Here is a 24,611-nt window from a genome sequence, read left to right as displayed (position 1 = left end):
TTCCACAACTCTAAGATAAATATATCAATTAGTTATTCAGTAGGGTATTATAATGCTTTGTGATTTTCTTTTGAGAATTCTTGTATTTTAAGAATGAATTTCTGTCTCTGGGAAGAAAGAAGCAGAGATATTCTGCTAACCTTTTTATTTCATACATGATAAAATAAAAGCCAGGCTTTCCCACCAACTTCAAATATTTATATCGTTAAGAAGAAGCTACAATTGATCATTTAGAGCAGCACTGTCTGATATAAATATAATATGAACCATAAATGTGAGACATGTATGTAATTTTAAGTTTTCTAGTAGTTGCATTAAAAACAATAAAAAGAAACAAGTGAAATTAATTTTAGTAATATATTTTATTGAACCCAGTATGCCCCAAATTTCATTTTGGCATATAAATGATATTTAGTATATAAAACTTATTAATGGGTATTTTATATTCTTTTCTTTGTATTAAATCTTTGATTTATGATGTATATTATACACTTACAAAACATATTCATTTGGACTAGCCAGAATTACAAGGACTCTGTAGCCGTGGCTACTGCATTGGACAGCACAGATAGAGCAATGGATAAGCCAGAAGCTATTTAGGAATGCATTTTTCCAAGGAAAGGAGGAGAGGTAGATTTACCTTGAAGATTGTTTTGTTTGGGTTAATGTTTGATTAATGTTGGTTAATAATTGTTTATTTGGCCTTATCACATATTAGCTAGCCATATAGGAAAGTAACCTAAAACTGCATTGAGGGAAAAGAAGTCCATATAGGATTATAAAGTTATCATACTTAATTCACATATAAATAATCAAGAGCAAATGTACATCATATGCCTACACTGTTACAATCACTATTGGGAGCAAATACCAGATCCTCATTTCTCAGAGTAAAGCAGGTACTATGAATTTTCAATAGATGTTTAGCAATGTCTTCCTTTTCTTGTGTTTAGATACATTAGAATTGTTTCTGATTGGCAATGAATCTTATCCTACGCTTATTCCTTTGAAAAAGAAAGGTATTGCTTGGTGGACAGATAAAAATGTGAAATTCAGAAATCCTCCTGGAGGAGAACCCCTAGAAGAACTATTCAAAGGTAAAATATTATGAATATCCCTTTAAAACATAATATGAGCTAGGAGTTTTAATGAAGAACCTAACATTTTCTATCTTCAGAATCTTAAGTTTATGCTTTTTTAAAAACAACAACTTTTCTTCATACCACATTAAATAAAATATGTAGTATGTTCTAATGTACTAAAATTCTAAAGGAAATTATACTTTTAATCTTGAATTTCTCTACTATTTTCTTATAACCTTCCAGCTATAATTTTTTTCTTTTTTGATGAGGAAGATTGGCCCTGAGCTAACACCTGTGGCCAGTCCTCCTCTTTTTGCTTGAGGAAGACTGGCCCTGAGCTAACATCTCTGCAGCCTTCCTCTATTTTTTTGTATGTGGGTCGCTGCCACACCATGGTTTGATGAGTGGCGTAGGTCCTCATCTGGGATCTCAACCCATGAACCCTGGGCTGCTGAAGCGGAGCGCACTGAACTTAACCACTATGCCACTGGGCTGGCCCCAACAGCTGTAATCTTTTAAAACTGTGGCAAAGTTTCCTTTAAACAAGCCTCAATTATTTGTTATAATTATAAGTCCAAATTTATTTTTGTTTTTATGCCTCCTTAATTTAAAATGTAATGTTTCTTACTATTATATCTTTGCATTAAGTCATCTACCTTTTGGTATGTACTTAATAGCCTACTTTTAGTATTCTCTTAATTGAGATATCAATCAAATCTTTGTAATTATTTGTTAAGGTGTTACATGAGGAATTGGTTTCTCTCTAGATTTTAAGACTTCCTTAGATTTTAAGAATATATTTATACCTTTGAAAATAAGAAAAATATCCAGATTGTGTGTTGTATATCTTTGTTTTATTAGAGTGTGAATTTTCAGTGAAACTCTTAATAGAATTGAATATTTTGTCTCCCCCTCCCCCTTCCTCCTCCTTTTTAAGGTACAACAAAGCCAGTAAACTGGGTTAAACCAGTGTACAGGCTGGATTCTGAATCAGATAATAATGGGTTCATAAATGAGGATTTTATTGTTTGGATGCGTACTGCAGCATTACCTACTTTTCGTAAGTTATATCGTCTTATAGAGCGGAAAAATGATTTACATCCAACATTACCAGCTGGACGATACTATTTGAATATCACATACAGTATCCTTTTTTGGCCATGTGTACAGATTCATAGAATTTGAAAGGAGTGTAGTCCAACCTTATCTCAATTATGTGGCATGCTACTTTGTGTTTTAGTTTTGATCTCTGCACTTTTTTAAGCATATGTGTGTATATAAGAGAAAGTATCTTTTAATTTATATCTTCTGGAAATGTCTTAAATTTTTATATACTTTGTACTAGGGTTCAAGCATATTATTTGGTAAAAACATTTAAAATGTAGGTGCCAGATTTATTAATAAGTAGATATTTTTACAAGCGAGATTGTAATTGAGCTTAATGCAAAGGCCAGTGAGTGTACCTAATACTAAATAAGTGTTGGTGGTGCTAGGCTGTTTTAACATATATTTTTAGATATTAAAAATCAGCGATGTGTTAGTTCACATCAACATAATTGTTTAAATTATTACTCTGTTCATAGTACCAAAACATTTTTATCATTAGCTGTATTGTTCCGTATTAATAATTTAGGTGTATTTTCAGTGCTGATAAATATCATTTATTTCATCCTGACTATATGTCAACATTGTGCTAAGTACTTTCCATGCATTATTTTATTTAATTCAAGCCTTATGAGATAGGCATCATCTCAATGTTATAGAAAAGAGTAGAGGAACGTAGAGCATTTCAGTAACTTACCTGAGGTTACACAGGTACTAAGTGGAAGAGTTGGAGTTCGTAATCAAACTGTTGACTCCAAACGCCATGACTTTACCATCAACCACCACTACAGGCTGCATCCCTAGCTAGTTCACACAGGTAGTCAGACCAGTCCATATCAACCTGGACGCAGAGCCTTTCCTAAGATGGAAATATTGGGCACTACCTTTTGTTCTATACAAAGTCTTTACCGCTGTAATCTCTAGCTCGTTGCTTCTATGTATCATGAATGAAAAGTTTCTCAAATATTAGCATTTAAATGTTTGCTGTTTTTTTTTTTTTTGCGAGGAAGATCGGCCCTGAGCTAACATCTGCCAGTCCCCCTCTTTTTGCTGAGGAAGACTGGCCCTGGGCTAACATCCATGCCCATCTTCCTCCACTTTACATGGGATGCCACCACAGCATGGCTTGCCAAGTGGTGCGTCGGTGTGCGCCTGGGATCCAAACCGGCGAACCCCGGGCTGCCGCAGCGGAGCGCGTACACTTACCCGCTTGCGCCACCGGGCCAGCCCCAAATGTTTGCTGATCTTTGCATTTTTGATTTTTCATAATCCAAATTAGCCATAAGTATATAGTTTTAGTTTTAGAATGGATTAGTAAATGGTTAAATTAATAGACCTAATTTTTAAATAAAGGGTCCTTGTAGATCTTAGTTTCTTACACATCTGAATATGACTAGATAGTGACGGACTGAAAGTGACCAAGTTTTTGAAACTAGGCCCACATAAGAACAGTTTTGGACAGACCGACCCAGTTCAGGTGCTGGTAGAAAGAACATTATCCTGAGGCTATAGCCAAAGTAAAGGGCAGCTCTGTCACAGCGTCCAAAAGCTCTAGTAAAGAGTAAGGGCGCATACCAGCGTATAGCCTAGTGCATAATAAAGGGAAGTCTTTGGAGCACTCAGGAATTCTTAGTTGACAGTTTGCATCCCAGGCATTGAGAGGAGAACTGTCAGGAGGGATGCAGGCTATCTCGAACGAAGAGTGACAAGACGGGAATTTGGGCCTGCAAAACATCAAGAGTTAATTTATCAACATTGGACATAAGGTGGGGACTAGATATTAGAATTAAGGCAGAAGCCCATTTGTTAGGGTTGGGATACAGAGTGAGACTAGCATGGGTGATTTGATACTGTCTCCCAGAGTGCTGGGTTAGTTAGAGCTCTTAGAATCATTCCCACCAGGTTAGGATTGAGTTAAACTAGTAGAGCTGACGCTGCCATTTGGAGTCATAGGGCCTATCTGTGGGGAATGGAGAGTTGCAGAAACTAGAGAAATAGATGGGGCCTAACACTTGATTCAAAAGATGCTTTTGAAAAGGTTGTAAACCTTTCACATAGGGATTTAGTTCTGTCTTCTCTGCCCTAACTATTGCTAAAATCCTGGAACTAGTCCATGTAGATAGCTGTAGATCCATGTAGATCCAGTATACTGGTGTCCCATTTCTTACATCTCTTTAACAATCCACCCTTCACCTCCACTCTGTTTTAGCTATCAACTCTGTGGCACACCGTGAATTTTATTATTGCTCCAAATCAGCAAGTTAAAACTTCAGTATCATGCTTTTTGACCTTGTGCTCACAGTCCTCCCATGTTTTCATAACTACACTCTTCACATGCTCTTTGAGCTCATAGAGACCCTCAGTCCCTTCATTCTTCCATTTTCTCCTGGTCTGTCAGTCTGTTCTTCCTCTATAGATTTCATTGCTATTCATCTGAAATATTTTCTCACATTACATTTCTTTGTGGCCTTTTGCCCCTCCTGTGTAATGAGAACAAAAGTATCTGAGAAATGATATAATCCTTAAATTTGGTTGTTTTTGCTTGTAAACTATATTGGCGTTTACTACTAACATTTAATTTGCTGAATCAGTCCTTCAAGATAATAATTATATAACTATTTTGTGATTCAGAACATATGAATAAAGTGCCAGTGTATCATAGAATTATACCAATGAATTACAAGCAATTAAATGCCAACTTTTTAAGTTGTATTTTAAAAATCAAGTAACTAGACTTGGAAAAGTCTTCCTATACACTCTTCAGATTACCCTGTACATTCTTTTGATGGACGAAAACGGATGATCTTGAGCACTATTTCATGGATGGGAGGAAAAAATCCATTTTTGGGGATTGCTTACATCGCTGTTGGATCCATCTCCTTCCTTCTGGGAGTTGTACTGCTAGTAATTAATCATAAATACAGAAACAGTAGTAATACTGCTGACATTACCATTTAATTTTATATTCTGAAAACAGATTTACTGCATGTGCATCAAGGCCAGTCCTATTCAACCTAGCTTTCGAATGCTGATGTCATACTAACTAATGTCTGGTTAGTATGTCATTTTTGAAGTTGGCACATAACTTTCTTTTTTAAACAGGCTTTGTCCTTTGCTTCTTCCGTATGGATGACTTATGAAAATATATGATGAGCATAAAACAAATTAGCTGTACTGGTGATATCAACAGTATAACTGCTGAAGTGGCATTCTGATGTTTGCTTTTTGTCAGGACAGGCCATGTGATGCATAGAGCCTCTTCCATGTGAAATGCGTCTACTGCTTAAATGTTTATGCTGTGTTGGTAATATTATAGTGACATATGATGTTGTATACGTATGCCTATTGTGTGAAGAAAGGGATTACAAGATGTGTGAGTATAGTGACTTGCTAACCTTTCAAGATTCAGAGTTAATGAAAAGATGAAGAAAGACCAATCTAAATGAAACACTTCATCATTTTCATGTGTCATGTGTAAAGGCTTAAAGTGCCATCTTTGTTGAGGTGGTTCATGTATTCAATTTATCCAGTATAGTTCTTTGTCAAGCTTAGCTTTGATTTCAAAGGATATGCTTACCTAGTCTAACACAGGAATTAATGCTCGTGTCTGAAGAGGTCACGTAGGTCTCAGGTAGGAGAATTTAAAATTTTTCTTTCCATTTGGTTAAGATGTTGCAATCAAGAACCCCAACTCAATTGATACGTTTTTACATGTGATCATTTCCCTTGAAGCTTATACTTCATAAGGGATGAAAGAATATAGGTGAAATGGGAAAACTTCTTGGCAGACCTTCATCTTCTGCCTCAACTGTAAACTAGATGTAAGTGTTCAAAGGAGACTGTTTTCATTCTTGTGGTATTTAACATTCAGAAATTTGCTTCAGCATTGAAAAGACCCCAAGCTGTTTTTATTTTGCTTTTAAGTGTTTTGACTTAAGTACTATTATATTGCAGAAATTTTGGAAAACAGTAACCTTCATTTCCTCTATATGTCATTCAGTCTTTGCATATAGGTCAAAAATGGATGCGTATGCACATTCTCTTTCTTTAAGGCACCAATTGTTTTGGTTGGTTTTCCTAAGACATATTTTAAAAAAAAGTTCTTTAAATTTCCTAATTAAATTCTGGAGATTTTGGAGTATGTACATGATAAATTATAATATATATGGTTGAAGTTATTTTATTTTCTAACTGGAATTATTTTAATATTCCTTATTGAATAAATGCTGTAATTTGTTTGTTATGGAACTTATTCTTGAATATAAACTTATTTTTTCACATGCATGAAAATGTATGTCTTAATCAGAGGTGGCTTAATTGCATTGAAATTGCATTTTTTTTTTTACCCGAATAACTCATATGTTTGTATAGAAGAATGCCCGTTTGATATTCAGATTTCCTTCAGTTATATGGTTTCCTTCAGTTATATTTTAAATCAAAAGGTTTGGATCATGTGTCTATTTTGATTAATACATGTTTTTTTTAAAACAAAAAATAATGTAAAGCTTAATAGTAGAAATGTGCCACACTTCTTAAGTTTTGTATAACATGAAATTCAGTTAAAAATAACTTGTAGTTCATAATGACTTTTAACTGGTAGAATATTACTTGCATGAGGTACTTAACGTATAATTATCCTGAAATTTCTGAGTGCATAGTCTTTGTCTAAAAATGTTCTTTGTTTGGTCAGTCCTTCAGAATATTGCTGTTTATTCTGATAATTGACCCTCTTGCACATGGCATTTGATTTTCTGGCATCCATCATGGGGGAGAGGGGTTTTTCTGGTCTTTCCATATTGAGCTTGTGCTATTTAAGGAGGGCTGCCATCCTGTGTCTCCTTTTCTAACTGGGGGACCAAAGGTGCTGCTAATGAAAAGTTGAAGAGCCTTTCCAACACTTTCTTATCTGTGGTGAAGATGGAATCTTCAAATATATTTAGAGTTTTATCTATTTTACAAGTACATTGATGGCTGAAGTTCCTCCCTGTCTCCTGCCATTTGACCCCTAAGAGATTCCTGTTGCTGAATAGGAGGAATGTGGAACGCTGATATGGCCTCTGTGAAGCATGAGGGGAGGGAGAACAGTGCTTGCTTATGGGCTTTATGCTCATCTTTTGGAAACATTGATGTCATATTCAACTTTCAAAGAATCATATTGCATTTTAAGACCACTAGGTTAAGTAGAAGGCATTGAAGAATGCATTATCTTGCAGGAAGTATTTTGATATATGAAGTTTCCCAGTTGAAGGAGTTATTTAGTGAGTAAAAGCTAAGAAATTTCATTGAAATCATAAGTCAGTTTAAAAATAAATTGGTAAAAATAACTGAACTACCTAGTAGAGAATTATTCAACCGAGAGGAGAGTCAAGTGAATATTATTTGTTTATTGGTTAGTAACAGTTTATTTGTAACCTTGATTATATTAAAAGATAACTTTCTGTTAGTATGTTCTGTATTAATAAAAATGAACAAAATTGATTTTGCTATGTTCAAGTGTCTTGCTGAAATAACAGTGCCCCAGTGTTGTTGCTAATGTTTAGCACTACATTTTAGCCCAGGGTCAATGAGTCCAAGTTTTACCATTTCCATGCCTAGATTTGATTGCCATATGTGTATATATTAATCTCTCCAACAGCATTAACTATGGGATTTATCTGTATTACTGAGAAACATCTATTCTTACCAGGAAGTGATCACATTGTCATCTGAGTTATAGGCAGATGGGGTAAATGTAGTATTAGATCAAGGGAAATGTCAAGTAAATAGAAAATGAAGAACTGGTAGAGAGGCAAGGATGATGAAAATAAGAAGTGGGCAGAGCATGCAGGAAATGAAAAGCCAGACTAAGAGGAGCAGCTGAGAGGTAGAGTTAATGAATGCTGTTCAGCCTGCTCACCTCCTGTTTCATGGAAATACTGCCTTTTTGTATGGTTTGAATTATTGTATGGTCTTTTGTTGGTTAAGCTGCAAAGTTTTGTTCTTTGTGAACATGGTTATTTTGGGGGAGGGTAGAGGGAGTAAGAAGAAGAATTTCAAGAAGAATTTTGATGCATAAATGTTTGTGGTAGAGTTTGGATGATCTAGTAAAGTGTTTTAGAGCCTCTTTCTAGCCCATGCCCCATTCAATAAACATAAAAATCATGTTTCCCCTAATGTCATTTGAAATGTCAAAATAAATATGTCTAAAATCAAATCAGACCATGGTGACCTTATTTGCTTTTATATATCTGTAAAATTTATCAAAGTAACATGTGTACACAGTTAAAAAAGTCTAGGGCCAGCCCTGGTGGCCTAGTGGTTGAGTTCAGCACACTCTGCTTTGGCAGCCCATGTTCGGTTCCCGGGCACAGACTTACACCACTTGCTTGTCAGTGGCCATGCTATGGTGGCGGCTCATGTGTAAAAATAGGAAGAGTGGCAGTGGATGTTAGCTGCGGGTGAATCTTCCTCAGCGGGGGAAAAAAAAAACGTCTAAAGGCCTTGTGATGAAAAACAGTAGTCCCTGTCCCAACTTTTTTTTATCTTCTAGAGATAATCACTTTGACTCCAAAAGTTGCTTCTTTTGGTATTTATTGATTTAACCATTTTAGACTTTATCATCTTCTTGATACTGTTACCTGATGATTTAGCTCTCTAACACACATAACTGTTACCTGATGATTTAGCTCTCTAACACACATACCTCCTCTTCTCCCATTATATAGTTATAATATTTAGTAAATGCATTAGCTGTTGTTTAATTATGACTGTAAAAATGTATACTGCAGAGCAAAGCAGTGCACCGTGATTACATTTTGCATCATTTTATTTTTCCAGGAATTAATAATCACCTCATTTTTAACACATATAGCGTTCTGGAAACGTATCTTAAATTTTTTCAACCTCTCTTTCAGGTCCACCATGTTCTCATTACTAGTTTTGAAGGGTTTTTGTCCTCAAATATCAGATAATCTGATTCTCTGTTTTTACTAGAGAGGTCTACTCTGTGCTTGTTCTGTGCCAGTCTGTCTATACTGGTGGTTCTCTTTGCTGGCTACTCAGCCGTTACCCATGGCCTCCTTTTGTCACCCTCCTGTGTTGGATCTGCTGTTTCCTAGTTGACTTTCTTGTTTACTGGAGTACTTCCTAAGACACTTAAAGCTTCCTAAGAAGAGGTATATGAGAGGCAAATTTTGAGTCCTTACATATCTAAAATGTCCTTACTGCACTCTCACATTTCATTGATAGTTTGACTACATATACAATTTTAAGTTAAAAATAATTTTCCCTCAGTGTTTTGAAGGCATTACTCCACTCGCTTCTAGCTTTCATTGTTGCTTTTGAGAAATCTGATCCTATCCTAGTCAGATATTAGTCTTCCTTGACTGATGCTTCAGTTGTTTCAACGCTATTGTCTCTGTTCTTTCTGGAAGATTTCTTCATTTTGATCTTACAACATTATCTATTGAATTTTTTATATATTTAAAAATATTTTAATTTCTGAGACTTCCTGTATTTCTATTCTGTTTCCAAAACATACTAATCTTAGTTCACAGATAAAATATCGTATTTTTCTGAGGATATATATGGATGCATATATATTTTTGCTTTTCTTTCCTACTCTGTTAACGCTGATTTCTGTTGTTGCTATTTGTAATTTTAGTCTTTTTCACTTGTTCATGTAGGCAGCTTTCTTTGTATTTCTGCCTAGTCGTGGCAGTTGGGCCTCTGTGAATGGACCGCAAAGACTGAGTGAAAGCTTTGTCCATGGGCAGTGCTTGACAGGTGACAGGCTTTGCTAGCACTGTGCTACTCAGAAGTGCCACTCAGTGAATCATTTGTTCCTGTTCATGATAGAAAGCTTAGACAAGTAATAAATAGTAGGCAGGTCAGCAAGTGTAGGTGGACTGAATTTTTAGAAGCACTGAATTAGGAAATGATTGTCAGGGAGCCAGTCATTTGGCTGGAGGCCTTTTCTCTGGGAGGGTTCAGTGTCTCTAGGGAAGAATTCTCTAGTCTCTGCAAAGGGAAGGGGTTGATGGACGGTCTCTTTCTTACTGCTTTTAACTCTGCTTCTGCCTTGTCCTCCACCTCACCTTCTGTTTTCCACTTCACATATATTTCCCTATACCCGCCCCTCTGTGTATCCCTTCCACCTGGTTGTCTCCCAGTACTTTCTCCAATAACAATTCTTTGTCTTCTACCTGTGGGAGACAGTGATGGAGGTGAGAGATTATATTTGTTTGGCTGAGAGGGATAGGGAAGAGGTCTTGAGGATCTGACTGTTCTGTTGCATAATTTTCACCTAGTCATTTTCAGGCCTGTCCCTTGACTCCACTCTTTGCTGTAACTTTTACCTCCAAGTCTGAGCTTCTCAGGGGTTGTGGGACCAGTCAGTATGCTTCTCACCAGTATCCCCCTTTGCAGTCTCTTTAGATTGCAGCTTCCTCTGTCCTGCTCAGTCATATCCCATCTGCTTTCTGTTTTCCGGAAGTCTGTTGAAATCACTTTTCTGTTTCTGTCTCCTCTCTACTCTCCATCCTTTTGGGCTCACGTCTTTTAAAAAAAATGGTTTTTAGATTATCATACATAAACTGTGTTCCTTGGAGTGTCCAGTTCTGTTGAGTTTTCACATGTGTAGATTTGTGTAATCATCATAGGTTACAGAGCAGTACCATCACCCCCAAATTCCCTTATACTATTCCTTCGTAGTCACCTTTCCCCCACCCATAACCCCAGGCAACCACTGGGCTCTTCCGTCCCCATAGTTTTGTCTTCTAGAGTGTCATAAATGGAATCATACCATATGTAACCTTTTGAGACTGGCTTCCTTGACTCAGCATAATGCCTTTGAACTTCAGCTGAGGTGATGTGTATCAACACCTCAGACCCTTTCAGTTGCTTTTCTTTCATTTTACTGGAGTGAGAGGGAGAAGAGACAAACTCTTGGGGCCAATCCACTATCTTAAATCAGAAACACTTTGAAGCACCTTTTGGTGATTTTGTAGCATTTAAAAAAATCTTAAAAGATAATCTTGTTATGTACTTTGAGTGATATTAATGGGAGCTTGTCTGTTGGTGTATCACGAGCTTTTCCAGCCAGGGTAATGTGGAAGATTGAACTCACCATACATCACTTTCACTGTCAAGACATATGCCACTTTGTTTCAAGGACCAGAAATACAGAAAAAATAGCTTTACAAAGATATGTCAAATTCCAGTCAATGGTGTAAAATAATCCCTGGAGTGTGTTGTCTTCCTTTTCACAACAAAGCTTGTAAAAGAGTCATTTATATTTTATTGTCATCTTCAGTGTCAGCCAGGCTCTTACCCCACGATCACACTGGACTCTGTTCACTGTCGTCTAAGATGCAGCAGAAAGTATGAGTTTTAGAAGCAGGCTCACCTGGCTCTCGTGAATTTTAATACCCACTTGACAGATTTAGTTTTGAAGAATAAGAAGTGATAGATCACAAGCATTTAGCACAAAGTATAGAAAAATGGCACTCAGTGAACAATTCCCACTCCTTTTTGACAAATCAAGTGAACTCACCCTTATGTTGAACTTTGTCCTCCATTTGATAGTTGGGCATTTTTCTTCCCTCTTCATCCTTAGCATATGGCTTCAGTGAATAACTCTTCTGATTTTCTTCCTGCTTATCTGCTCCTTAGTCTCCTTTATATATCCCTCGGGTATGCTCACCATGTAAAATGTCAGGAATTCTTTGGGGTTATGTTCTGGGCCCTTCACTCACTTCACACATACTCCCTGAGAATCTTAAATTCCTCATCACTTCTACCATCTTCATGCTGACTTCTTTATCTTTTCTTGTGCCTTGACGTCTCTCCTGAGCTCTATGTTGTTCACTTATAGATCTCTTTTTGGATTATCTTTGGATTTCTCAAACTTAATAAGGCCCAAACAGGAATCATCCCTTAGCACCTGGGATTTTTCTTACATTGCTTGATATAGTGAGTGGTATGACCAACCACCATGTGAGTTAAGCCAGAAACCTCGCTCTCCTCTCCGATTTCCCAAGCCGATAAATCGCTACATTTTGTTGATTTTTGAAGGTACTTCCTCATAGTTGGCTCTGTAATCCATCCCCTTATCTACATCCCTTTGTCTACATCTCTTTTGCTGCTGACTTATTTCAGGTTTTCTTTCTCCCCTGGATTATTGTAAGAGACTTCAAATGGACTCTGTTCCTAGTAACTCATGTCCAGTCCAGCCTTTCACTACTACCAGAATGATCTTGAAATAGAGTTCTGATCTTCACAATTTGCCATTTAAACCTTTAAATGTCACCTTCAGGATAAAATTTAAACTCATCATTAAAATCTCACTGCCTGTCCACTGTTGCCTCACCCCTCCATTTGTCCGTCTGCCCAAACCAAAGTAATTGCAACTCCCCAAGACATCTGTTCACCCCCTCTTCTTTCCCTCTGCATTTGCTACACTGTCTGCCTGGATACTTCTTCTGTTGGTCTATTTCTTCTTACCCAACTTTTCCTCCCATAATAATAGCTAACGTTTATTGAATTGTGTCATTTAATCTTCACAGCCAGCCAATGATGATGGATACTACTATTTCCATTTTACAGATGAAGAAACTGAGGTATAAATAGATTATACAACTTCAGTCATATCATTATTATTTTTTTTAATAATTTTATTTATTTATTTTTTTCCCCCAAAGCCCCAGTAGATAGTTGTATGTCATAGCTGCACATCCTTCTAGTTGCTGTATGTGGGACGCAGCCTCAGCATGGCCGGTGAAGCGGTGCGTCGGTGCGCACCCGGGATCCGAACCCCGGCCGCCAGCAGCGGAGCGCACACACTTAACTGCTAAGCCACGGGGCCGGCCCAGTCATATCATTATTAAGTGGTATATTCAGGATCTGACTTCCAGGTTCTTAACTACAACATTTTTTCTCTTTTCACTCCATCTAGGCCTCTGTTTTACAGTTCCTGCAGTAGATCATGCTTGATTCTAAATCAAGATTATTAATCATGCTCTTGCCCTAAATCTGAAATGCTTTTTAATCTCTTACATTTATGCTGATTCTATGGGACCCTGCTAAAATCAGTCTTTTCGAAACATTCCTAATGACCACTACCTTCCTTGAAGTTCCCATAGCAACTTTTGCTATACCAATTATCAGAATTATTTATGTCTGCATCATAATTTACTCTTGTATGTATATTATCTTCCTAATTAGATTATATGCTCCAGAAGGTCAGGGATTTAAAAAGTTTTCCCCTGAGCATTCTGCAGTGTGTTACATTCATAGTAGGTAGCCAGTAAGTTATTGTTCAACAAGGAGTGAACTCATATTCTTATGTTTTATGAAAGTATTTTTCATACATAAGGATTTTAGAGCCAGAGATAAATTAGTCCCATCTCTTTAATGATGAAAAAGACAGTCTTGCAATTAAATAAATTATTTAATAAAATAGAGCAATTAAGAGACAACCAAGTGTTTCCCAATTCTTAACTATGTAATAATCAAAGAAAATATGGAATTATGTTGAAATGCTTTTATCTAACTAGCAATTTTTATACATTAAACTTCAACGAAGCTGTTCTACTCTATTGTTTTTGTAAAACTGGAAGCATAGTTCCAAAATTAAGATACACATATCCCAATTACACAAAACTCTATTCTGGCTTTCCTTTGCTTTTTATTTATACATGCTATAGGCAAGATCAAAGTAAGGGTTGTCATCTTTATTTTAAAGGAAAAGAAAAATGAGTAACTTTTTTTTTTTTGTGAGGAAGATCAGCCCTGAGCTAACATCCATGCGAGTCCTCCTCTTTTTGCTGAGGAAGACCGGCCCTGAGCTAACATCTATTGCCAATCCTTCTCCTTTTGTTTTTCCCTTTTTTCTCCCCAAAGCCCCAGTAGGTAGTTGTGTGTCATAGCTGCACATCCTTCTAGTTGCTGTATGTGGGACACTGCCTCAGCATGGCCTGACAAGCGGTGTGTCAGTGCGTGCCCGGGATCCGAACCTGGGCCGCCAGTAGCGGAGCGTGCGCACTTAACCGCTAAGCCACGGGGCCAGCCCCGATGAGTAACTTTTTGATTTGTTAACTTTGTATCAGTAATTGTGAAATATTTTCACTTAGTACTTTCACATCTGATGTTCTGTAAACTTATCTTACTGACAAGACTTAACCATTACCTACCTCAGATTTTCTGCATATCTAAATAGCTTACTGCCAGTTCTGTTATAATGTTCAACAATCCTCTGAAGGAAATATTTTTCAAAAGAAGAGCCCTTTCTAATAATTTTCTAATATTACAAAAGAACCTCAAACTGATGTTTAGGGAGGAACCTATTTTGAAAATAACTATTCTGCTTCAGAGGATGAATTTACAAATCTGGTAACAAATTTCAAGTGTGCCTGGGAAGATCCAATAAAGTTTGATAGGCACCTAGGCAAGTGTCAGCCATATTTTCCTGTCAGGAGAATCAGTTTACAGAGCAAGAGCAGGGAGACAATGAGTGAGGAACTCCGGGGCATAAAAATGTTTGAAAGGAGTACGAATATTAAGAAAGACTTTTTGAATTTTGTACTCAGTAAAATAAGTTCATTCTTGTTGGCAGCATACTATTCATGTAACCGGTATTTTCTGAGCATTTTCTGAGTGCCAGTTACCATTCTAAGGAGTCACTGTCTAACTTCAGTCCTGACAAGGGTCACTGCTGTGTGGAGGATAGACTGAGTGGAGGAGAAGCAGCGAGGACACCAGCTAGAAAGGCTCTTGCAGTCATGTGAGCAAGAGATGGCGATGGCTTGGCCTGGAGTGCTAGTAGTGGTGGATATAATGAGAAGTGGGCAGATTGATGATATTTTGAAGGTGCAGCCAACAGAATTTTCTAATGGATTAGTTATACAGTATGATAGAAAACAGTCGAAGTTTGGGGCTTGAAATGAAGAAAATTGCAGAGGAGAAGGCTTGGAAATAAGGAGTGGAAAGTAGAATTCAGTTTGGGTTGTAATTCAGTTGAGATGCCCATTAGACACCTAAGTGGAGCTGTCTGCAGTTAAAGGGAAAGGTCAGGCTGGAGAGCTGTCAGCACACAAGTGGTATTTCATAGCATTGGATGGAATCACAATGAATGTAGGAAATGTAGGGATGAATGTAGGAAAAAGGTGGTACTCTGAAATGTGCAGATTGAGAGGATAGGGAGCCAGGAAAGGAAACTGAAAGTAGCAGCTGCTGAAATAGGAGAATCACTGAAGGAGTAGGTAGCTCATTAAGATCATGTTTCAAACTATACATACATGTTATACTGTATTGCGTTCATGGTTTATTTCCAAATAAAAAATTGGAAGTATATATTGAGGGGGTGATCAAGTGTGTTAAATATTGCTGATAGATGGAAAAGATGAAAGGTGAGATTGATAGCCATTTAGCAACAAAGAAGCCATGGCTATCCTAACAAGAGCAGTAAAAAGCCTGTCCAAAAAGGGGATTAAAAAAAAAAAAAGAGTAGGAGGAGAGGAAGGGAAGACAAGTGTAAAGAAATCTGTCTTTTATTTTGAAGGAGATGAGAAATGGGGTGGTAACTGAAATCAAAGGAAGTTTAATTTGGGAATGTGTTTATATGTTGATAGAATGATCCAGTAAAGAGGGGAAAATTGTACTGTACTAAGTGACCTGCAGATAAGAATCTGCATCTACTTTAGGATCTATTTTATGTGAAGCTTGGATCTTTTTGGACAGAGCCGTAAATGTCCTAGATCTGTCACCCAGTATATATCATTAATTCATCTGTTGGTTAGCAGTTTATCAGCTTTAAGTAATCCTAGGGGATTGGTAAGAAATTCAAATAATCTCTCTTGAGAAGTTTACAATCTAGTTGGCTAAATATGGAAAACATAGTAAGAGAGCACAAACAACTTAAACAAATTCAAATTATAGGCAATCCACTTTTTAAAAATCTGTATGCTCCCCAGCTATTGGCACCTGGTAATCGTCCTCAAGGATTTGATTACAGTGCATAATACAGAGTGGGGAATAAACCAGGTCCTTTCACTCCCAATCCAGGAAAGAGATGAATTGGGTTATCTATAAACCTTGATGAGGAAGAGAACTTGAACTGGGGCCAGGTAACTTGGTGGGTCTAACTCTAAAGATTAGGAGGAATAGTAATTATAATATTACTAATTTTTATCTACACATTTCACCTATGCTGAACCCGTATATCATCAGCTTTCTATTTGATGAGACAGTGGAATAATAAGAATTGTAAAAGGTAGAAGGACATTTTTTGTAGTATAGGGTAGATATTTTTATGTTTACTTTTATACACTCTTCGGAGTGGGCAGAGAGAATAGAGACACTTGTAATGTAGCATTATTTAAGCAAGATTGAGGCAAGATAGACTGACAGGCTGTCCGTACAATAATTGCTGAGCCTAGCAACGCCAATCATTGAAAGTGCCTACCCGACCAGAGAGAGCAAGACTTAAAGAGAGTCCAAATTTGCCATCCCATTTCTTGTCCCCCAATTAAAAATTTCCCCCTCTTTTCAGCGTTTTCCCGACACAGACACTGTGGAAGAGCTGCTTGCACGGCGAGTTCTGCAGCCTCCAAAGGTACAAGAAGGTAAAAGTCGGTTTCCGACGCAGCTCTTTACAGCCGACTCTCAGCACAAAGAGCAGTAACGCCCTCACAACAGTTTCTTCGGTGGAAAAAACGGACTGTATCCGTGTAAGAGGAGGCACTCTGCGTTCGTGTTTCGTCCCGCTTCACAGCTTCCAGTGCGGCCGATCGCTGTTCTTTCAGTGGCTCCAAGGTGGCTCACTTGACGCCTTCGCGTTCAAAATGCACTAATGTCGTATGGCAGCCTGGTCTCACGTCAGGGTTACCGAGGCTAGTTAAAAGAGAACGTCGCCCTTGCCGCGTCTGTGCCCTCGGAGCCCCGAGGGTCAGCCGCCCGCAGGCGCCGGACGGGTCAGGGAGGAGCCGGCCGACGGAGACGGCCCGCCGGCCAGCGCGCCCAGCGCACGGCCGCTCTCGCTCGCTTCGTCTCTATGGTGAGGCGCGCGCCCCGCCTCCGCCGGAACTCAGCGGGGCTCGGCGCCTGCGCAGGGCCAGAAGGAGTTCCGGCGCCGGCCAGGCGGTGTTCGCTCCCGGGGTCAGTTGTCGAGGTTGGTGGCCCGTCACTGCGCCGAGATGCTGCGGAAGCTGCTGGTGAGGGGCTTCTCGGCGTGGGTTCGTGCCCTGTGGCGGCGCTGCGAGCGGAGGCTGGGGGCCGGGAAGGAAGAGCCGCTCCGGGACAGCAGAGGGCGAGGCGGCGTCTGAAGTCACCTTGGCCCCGTCCTTCCGCCGGGCGTCGCCCCCTCCGTCCGCTGCTCTCGCCGGGCTGTGCTGCGTGGCTGTGGGGGCTGAGAGGCGGGAAGGGGACCGGAGGGCGGGATAGGACGAGCCGCGCACCCCGCGGTCGCTGGCGAGGGGGAAGCCCTGGCGCGAGCAGCCCGCGGTCCGGGTGGGAGCCGCCCCTGCGAGCCCGGAGGGCGTGTGCCTGGGCCGGGCGGCGCGGGCATCGGGAGGCGGCCGGACAGGCGAGCCGCTGGCTTCGGGCGGCCTGGAGCAGCGGCGTGGCTGCAGTGCGGCGTGCTCCTCGGGGGTTCTGCAGTGCCCTCCCCCTCCCCCACTAGGGCGTGCGGAAAAGTTCCCCAGAATTTCCCAGAGAAGGAAAGTAACCGTGATTGTTTTCTTCTGTAATTATTCAGTCAGGTTTTACTGAGCTGCTCAGTGTATCATCTGTTTTAGAAACTGGAGTGCTTATGTGTTGCATTATTTAATTCAACTAGATATATAATGCAAGTTCCTTTTAAACGATTTATACCTTCTAAAAGATGTTTTAGGAAAAATGTAATGAGAGAAGCATTTTAATGAAGTAAGAATCATGCCAGTTATTTTGATATCAAGTAATAGATTTTTAATAATAGAGTATTAAAGGAAAACATTTGAGTTTAGTGTATTTCGTTATTCTTTATTTTTGTAATATTTATATATCAATATATTTTCATCAAGGATTATATGATGCTACTGGTTCAATTCAGGTAAAGATCATGGTTTTTTCTGCTCAGAATCTGCATGAATTGCTTGTTGAATGTGGTCTTTGGAGACTGCAGAATGTGATATAAAGAGCAGTGAATGGGAAACAAATTGGAAAACCTGGATTCTGCTTTATGACTTGGTTACTGACAAATCGGATATCTTCTAACTCTCGATTTCCCTATTCTATAGCATTATTATTCTATAAAAGATCGGTTTTGAAGGTTTCTTTCAGCCCTAAATCTGTGTAATATATATGGATTTTCCATTTCAGGGTCTTCGTCAGGTTGCCCAGAGGACCATAAGTACTGCTTCACGCAGGCCGTTTGAAAATAAAGTTCCTGAGAAACAAAAGCTGTTTCAGGTACTGAAATATTTTGTAGGCAGTTGTTATTTGTGATAATTAAACTTCCAAAAGGTGGAGATAGGAAGTAAATCTGGAGATTCTGATTGGTAGTGACCCTGTTGTATCAGCAAAGGAATAATGAGACACTGTCCGCTGATAGCTAATTGGGCATTTGGTGTATCTAAGGGGCCCTCGGGGAAGCAGAAGAAATGGGGGGGGAGGGTGTAGGTCAAAGATGCTTTCTTTGGAGGAATTATATTGGGTTGGCACTCTTTGGGGTCGTTGCACAGGAATGGACAAATAGACCATAGAAAGAGCCTAGAAACAGAACAAATATATATGTAGAAACAATATATGTTAAAGGTGCTATTTCATATCAGTGAGGAAAGGATACAATAAATTGGTATTGGAAAAATTGGCTATTTTGAAGAAAGTAAAGTTAGATCCCTTCAGTATTGTATATTAAAAGGTAAATTGCAGATATAAATGCTTCTATTTCAAAAAAATCTTAGAGGAAAATGTAGAATATTTCTTTTTTTCCCCTGGTTTTATTGAGGTATGATTCACGAATAAAAATTATATTTTTGGGTTGTACTTGATACATATTTTTTAAAGTGTACAGTGTGATATTTAATGTACCTACAAATGATTACCACAATCAAGTTAATTAATACATCCATCACCTCACATAGTTACCTTTTTTGTGTGTGTGTGGTAAGTGCACCTAACATCTACTTTCTTAGCAAATTTCAAGTATACAATACAGTATTATTAACTATAATCACTGTAGGAGAATATTTTTTATAATCTTAGGGGTGGGGCATTCTTCCTAAGGAAGTCTTTACAAAGCCTAGAAGCTGTAAAGGAGAAAAGTTGCAAGGTTTGGTGACATAAAAATTTAAAATGTATTTATGATTACAAGAGACAAGTGACAAATTGAGAGCAACTTTTTAAAAGGTTAATATCGTTAGTATACAAAGAGCTCCTACAAATCAATAAGAAACGCAAATTAAAATAACAAGTTACTAATTTTTTTCCCTATTTGATTGTCAAAATGTTAGAAAGATTTAAATAGGTTATATTAGCCAGGTGTGGGATAGATACGTTCATACGCAGCACTTTCATCCATGCTAGGTAGTAGTATAATTGGTACAAAAGTTTTAGAGAGGATTTGAAAGTATCATTAAAAACAAATCACATACCCTATCATCTAGGACTCCCACTTTTAAGAATCTTTCCTACAGAAATAGTAGCATAAGTATATAAAAATAGGAAAGAGGAAAAATAGTATAAAATCATTATGAGATCTTAATACCAAAAAAAACCCCAGCAACCTCAATACCCATTGATAGAAGACTGGCTAATTCACTTGTATTTTTGCACAGTGGAATGCTATGTAGCCCTTAAAAGGAGTGAGGTAGGTTTAAATGACTAACTGAATGGTTTTTAAGATAGCATTGAGCAAAAATAGTATATGGTAGACCATTATATAGCACAGTCTCATTTTGTATATTAAACAAGTATGTGTATAAATTAGAAGAAAGGACAATATAAGCATTAAAAAATATTTAAGCATGTATACCATGCTGTTAATAGTGGTTTTCTCATGAGGAGAAACTTAGTGGGACAGAGCAGTTTACCTTTATAAGTAGTTAGGTTATCAGTGATTGTTTTTGTTTTATTGTGATGTCTGGTTTTTATCAAATAAAATTTTAAGTGATAAAAATGTTGTATCATATATACTGCATAAAAACAAAATACTTATATTTAACGGATGTATTAAATACTATGTGTCAGGTGCCAGATTAGGGGCTAAGGATATAATTTAAGGTTATAAACCAAAACTCTCTCCCCTTTTTTAAGGAAAAAAAAATCTTCCCTATGACTAAGTCGAAAGTGTGATAATTACTGATTTTTTTAATAATTAAGTTGATGAACTCAATGAGTGTATTTTCACAGCTTTAAGGTTTTTATGTTCCTTGGAAAGAACATCTTTATTGCATTTCAAATTAACTGTAAAAGAAAGAGTGTTGACTTTTAGGAGGTTTTATTTTAAAAGGAGTAGTAGAAGAGAAAGAATCAGGAAAATTGTAGTCCTTTTTAATTTTGATATTTAAAATATTTTAATTCCAAGAGTTTAAGGAGCCATTTAATTTTACATGAATGGATTAGTCTTTTGAACTTAGTTGGAAACAAATGACACATGTATTAATTATTATTATTTTTTTAATCTAGGAGGATAATGGAATTCCAGTGCATCTAAAGGGTGGGATAGCTGATGCCCTCCTGTATAGAGCCACCATGATTCTTACAGTTGGTGGTAAGACATTTGGAATGCTTGGTTTATAGAAAAGTAATAGTAAGGATAACAAATAACTTTATTGCTTTTACCATGCTGGTATTTTAACATAGGTAGTCTGTCTCTCAAATTGGAAGTCTTACTGCTTTGCATATAAGGATTCAAGAGGGTGATTGATACGTATTGTGTAAGAGCATTTTAATGTTTTTAAAAAAAATAAACCAATAAAGTTTGATGATTATCTTGTGATAGAGGTGGTTTTCAGAGTGTGCCACTAGTGGCCCTGCAGGCCTGTGTGGGAGCCAAAGACATCCACTCTACCCTGCTTTTTATGACGGGCTTTTAAACAGTTGACTGTGGTGCTTAATAAAAACACATTTTACATCTAAACCCTTTACATACATATTTATGACAGAAACAAAACCTGTACAGAACAGTACTTACATGCATAGTGCGTTGATATTTTTTCTGTGGATTGGGCGGGTCCGTTATTCAGTATTAGTGGAATGTCACAAATTGGTGTTCTAGGTGCAGAGTTAGGAATTTGAATGATTGCTTGCTCAGGGAGGAAGGGAAACAATATTAGAGTGGTGGCTGTATGCTCATCCTGTTGATATGGATGCCACATACATAGATTTCTGTAACCCTTGTATTAAGTCTGTAATGTGTCCTCATTTTAAAGATGAAGAAATTATGTTACTTACCCAAGATAGTGTGGGATAGCTAGGATTTGAACCCTAATTACAAAGTCCTCCTGCCCATGCCAAGCCTGAATTTGAATTGAATTGAATATACTGCAGGGGCATTTATGGATGAAGACAACAACCAGATAGTGACATTTGGGCTTTCCTAAGATAAAGCCCTAAATTCTTTTTGGCCAATGTGACTATTTTTTTAGACATTCTGAAATGTCTAGACATAATTTGTTTTAGTTTCAAATATAAATTAGTTTTAAAAATAAACTTCCAGTTATTAGCTATTCTTATGTTAAATTTGATTGTTTTAAAATTATATATCACTGTTCCTTGGTTTTACATTGATAATACACTTTAGGGAAAGCTTGCGTATTTTGGCTTTTGAGTCACTTTTAGCATTTCTTGGGCAATTGTAAGTTAGTGTAGAAATAACCTTTATATATGTTCTTAATCTTATTTAAAACTTTTTTACATGTTACTGTTAAGGTGACAAATACATTGTTGTGCTGCATCTAACACTTTCTATTAGAAGTTAACTAATGTTAGAACTAGGTTAAATGTATTTTATATATATTTATTTTAAATTTTGCTAGCACCTATTAAAATGCTTTTATATGTTTCCATAAAAGTAGTCTTAATACCAGCCTTACCTTTATCTTATAACTTTTTAGCTGGCATATTAGGTTTATACATTTAAATCTCAGAATTTCTTATACGTTCTTCTCTTGTTTCTTTTTACTTTTCAGGCTCAGCATATGCCATATATCAGCTGGCTGTGGCTTCATTTCCCAAGAAGCAGGATTGACTTCGGGGCATCATCCCAGCAGTCAGTTGGTTCAGTTTCATTCAGCTCTCTGTGGACCAGTAATCTGATAAATAGCTGAGTTCTTGTTTGGGGATCAGTATTTATTGACTTGTACCAACTGCCACCAATAAAGCAGTCTTTACCATGCTTTGTTTTATTGTATCACTTTAGGATACATTTTACCAATAATTTCAGCTTTTGATCAGCCTTGTAGATCTTAGGTAGGGAGCAAAAAATGATTCTTTTGTCATAAAGTTTGTACAAAGTATCATTGTGATATTATTTTAGTGAAATTTTATTTTTAGCAGCTCACAATTACATGGTGGACGGTCTTCAGCTTTAATTGAGGCTGATACTTGAAAGCATTTTTATTTTGAGTCCTCACCCCCACTCTCTGCCCTGCTGTACTGTATGCTGGGATGTGCTAGAACCTGGAGTTAGTGGAAGCAGGTTTTTGGTTCATGGGGTTCACGTTTTCTTTCTCTCTCTCAGCTATGTGAGTGTATGTTTAAATATTAGATATTTTCCACAGTTTAGAACTAGGCTTTAGTAGAGTAGCTGTGAAATAATCCAGTATTTGTTGTTCTTTTCACACTCAGAATGGGCTTCTATTCTGTTACTTTAATCCATAACATACAGTGTTACTCCCTTTAAAACAGTTCATTTCTAAAAGTTATCTTCTGGGGAAATTTAGTAGTCAGACTTTTTCATCTCTTCTGCAAGGTGTACATTTGTAACACTATAAAGATTAGAGTCTAGCTGCGTCAGATCTAGGGAAAATCTATGAGTAAGTGTTCTATAAACTTCAATTTCTGGGTAAAATTGAGAAAAGTAGTGTATTTTAAAAAAATTGAGTCAAATCTGAAATAGCCAACTAAGTCATTTTCTATTAAAACATTGAGGCTTAAGGTACAAATTCATCTCAAAAGATACCTAATAAAAGATATTTCAGCCTTGAATCTAGGAGGTTGGAAAGGATCTTGGTAACCATATTATCTAGCCTGCCACTAAATGCAGGAAACTGTCCCATCTTTGACAGAATCTTCACACGCACCTCAGCAGAGAACACTGCCCTGAAAGGAGTGGAATAAGTATCAGTAGACGTTTCTACATAGAGAACGTTCTTAAGTTGGTCTGGAATTTGGTCCAGTTCAGTATTCAGCACCAAAAAGCAACCGCTGATGGAAACAAGCTATATTTATGAGCATTTTACAAAGGCGAGTTGCACTGTGTTTTGAAATGCTTTTATGATGTGATGTAATAGATACTGTTGTGTAGTAGTAGAAAGGAAAAACAGCTTGATAAACCTACAACCTTCCTCTCGATACTGTAAGAGGTACTTTACTTTTTCTGGTATAACCTAGTGAGAAAATTTATAAAATATTTTTTTCGTGCCAAAATAACTCTGGGCTATGTTAACACAGCAAGGTTGGATAAAGTAAAAGGTTAAATGCTTAAGATACTTTAAAAACTTTTTAAATGCAAAAAGTAAATATTTGCCTTTCATCCTAAAATTCTGCATTGTAAGCAGAGGTGGAGATGGGGAGGGGGCAACGGGCAAGATCCCAGAAGAGGGGTTGCTAGACAGAATCCTATGAAAATGTCTGCTACACTTAGCGTTTAGTAAGAGAGATACTGCTATTGTCAATAGATTTCAAAGACTAACTAAAAGTCCATAGGACAGAGTCCATAGGAAGTATTGAAAATGTGGCCTTCAGGAATCAAAACCACCATTCGAATCTCCTTTTTATCTTTACCACACGTTATCTTTTTGAAAATAGTATCTGTTACTAAACAGAAGAAATTCCATGTTGATGTTATTGCATTAATATAAACACTGGGAGCTATATTTAAGTGATACTTTGTTATAATTAGTATGCTCAAAATTACACTTGCCGTCTGTAGCTGTTGTAGATGAAGTTAAACCATATTTACAGGTGAAAAAACTGAAGTTTGGAGAGGGCATGCGATTTACCCAAGGCTACAAATAAGTGGCAGCACAAGGTTTCAAATCCAGTTTTATCTGATTAAAGTTCATGGTCTCTCCAGTATACTTCATCTTACCAAGTGTTATAATTAAATATTGACTGGGATAGCTTCAGTATCCTGTTGATTGCAATGGATGCAAACATGAATACCCTACAGACTTCCATCCCCTGTACGTTCATGCTTGAAAGAGTGATCACTGCAGTATCCAGTTCCATTATTCAGTTTCACATTGA

General features: G+C 37.5%; 2 protein-coding genes across 2 annotated transcripts in view; both read left to right on the top strand.

Moving 5' to 3' along the window:
- CDC50A (cell division cycle 50 P4-ATPase accessory subunit A) overlaps positions 1-8,379 on the top strand; it is a 31,234-nt gene extending 22,855 nt beyond the window's left edge. The window contains exons 5-7 of the mRNA XM_004422044.3: positions 954-1,097; positions 2,020-2,226; positions 4,951-8,379. Of these exons, the coding sequence (XP_004422101.1) occupies positions 954-1,097; positions 2,020-2,226; positions 4,951-5,144 (545 nt within the window). The 3' untranslated portion in view covers positions 5,145-8,379. The remainder of the gene's footprint in view (positions 1-953; positions 1,098-2,019; positions 2,227-4,950) is intronic.
- Positions 8,380-17,234: 8,855 nt separating this feature from the next.
- COX7A2 (cytochrome c oxidase subunit 7A2) lies at positions 17,235-22,536 on the top strand. Its single transcript, XM_004422043.2, has 4 exons — positions 17,235-17,374; positions 18,519-18,608; positions 20,826-20,910; positions 22,331-22,536. The coding sequence occupies exons 1-4, from the start codon at positions 17,357-17,359 to the stop codon at positions 22,387-22,389; spliced, it is 252 nt and encodes an 83-aa protein (XP_004422100.1). The 5' UTR covers positions 17,235-17,356; the 3' UTR covers positions 22,390-22,536.
- The last annotated feature ends 2,075 nt before the right edge of the window (positions 22,537-24,611 follow it).

The sequence above is a fragment of the Ceratotherium simum genome, chromosome 19 (assembly GCF_057802395.1).
Source record: "Ceratotherium simum simum isolate JZ-2026a chromosome 19, ASM5780239v1, whole genome shotgun sequence".
Taxonomy (NCBI): Eukaryota; Metazoa; Chordata; class Mammalia; order Perissodactyla; family Rhinocerotidae; genus Ceratotherium; species Ceratotherium simum.
The sequence above is the reverse complement of the archived record's forward strand: the minus strand, read 5'-3'. Positions and strand labels throughout refer to the sequence as shown.

Excerpts from the sequence above, each read along its gene's own strand:
- COX7A2 (XM_004422043.2), top strand. Across the intron at positions 18,609-20,825 it reads AGAAACAAAAGCTGTTTCAG|GAGGATAATGGAATTCCAGT; the intron begins GTACTGAAATAT and ends TTTTTAATCTAG. Across the intron at positions 20,911-22,330 it reads CATGATTCTTACAGTTGGTG|GCTCAGCATATGCCATATAT; the intron begins GTAAGACATTTG and ends TTTACTTTTCAG.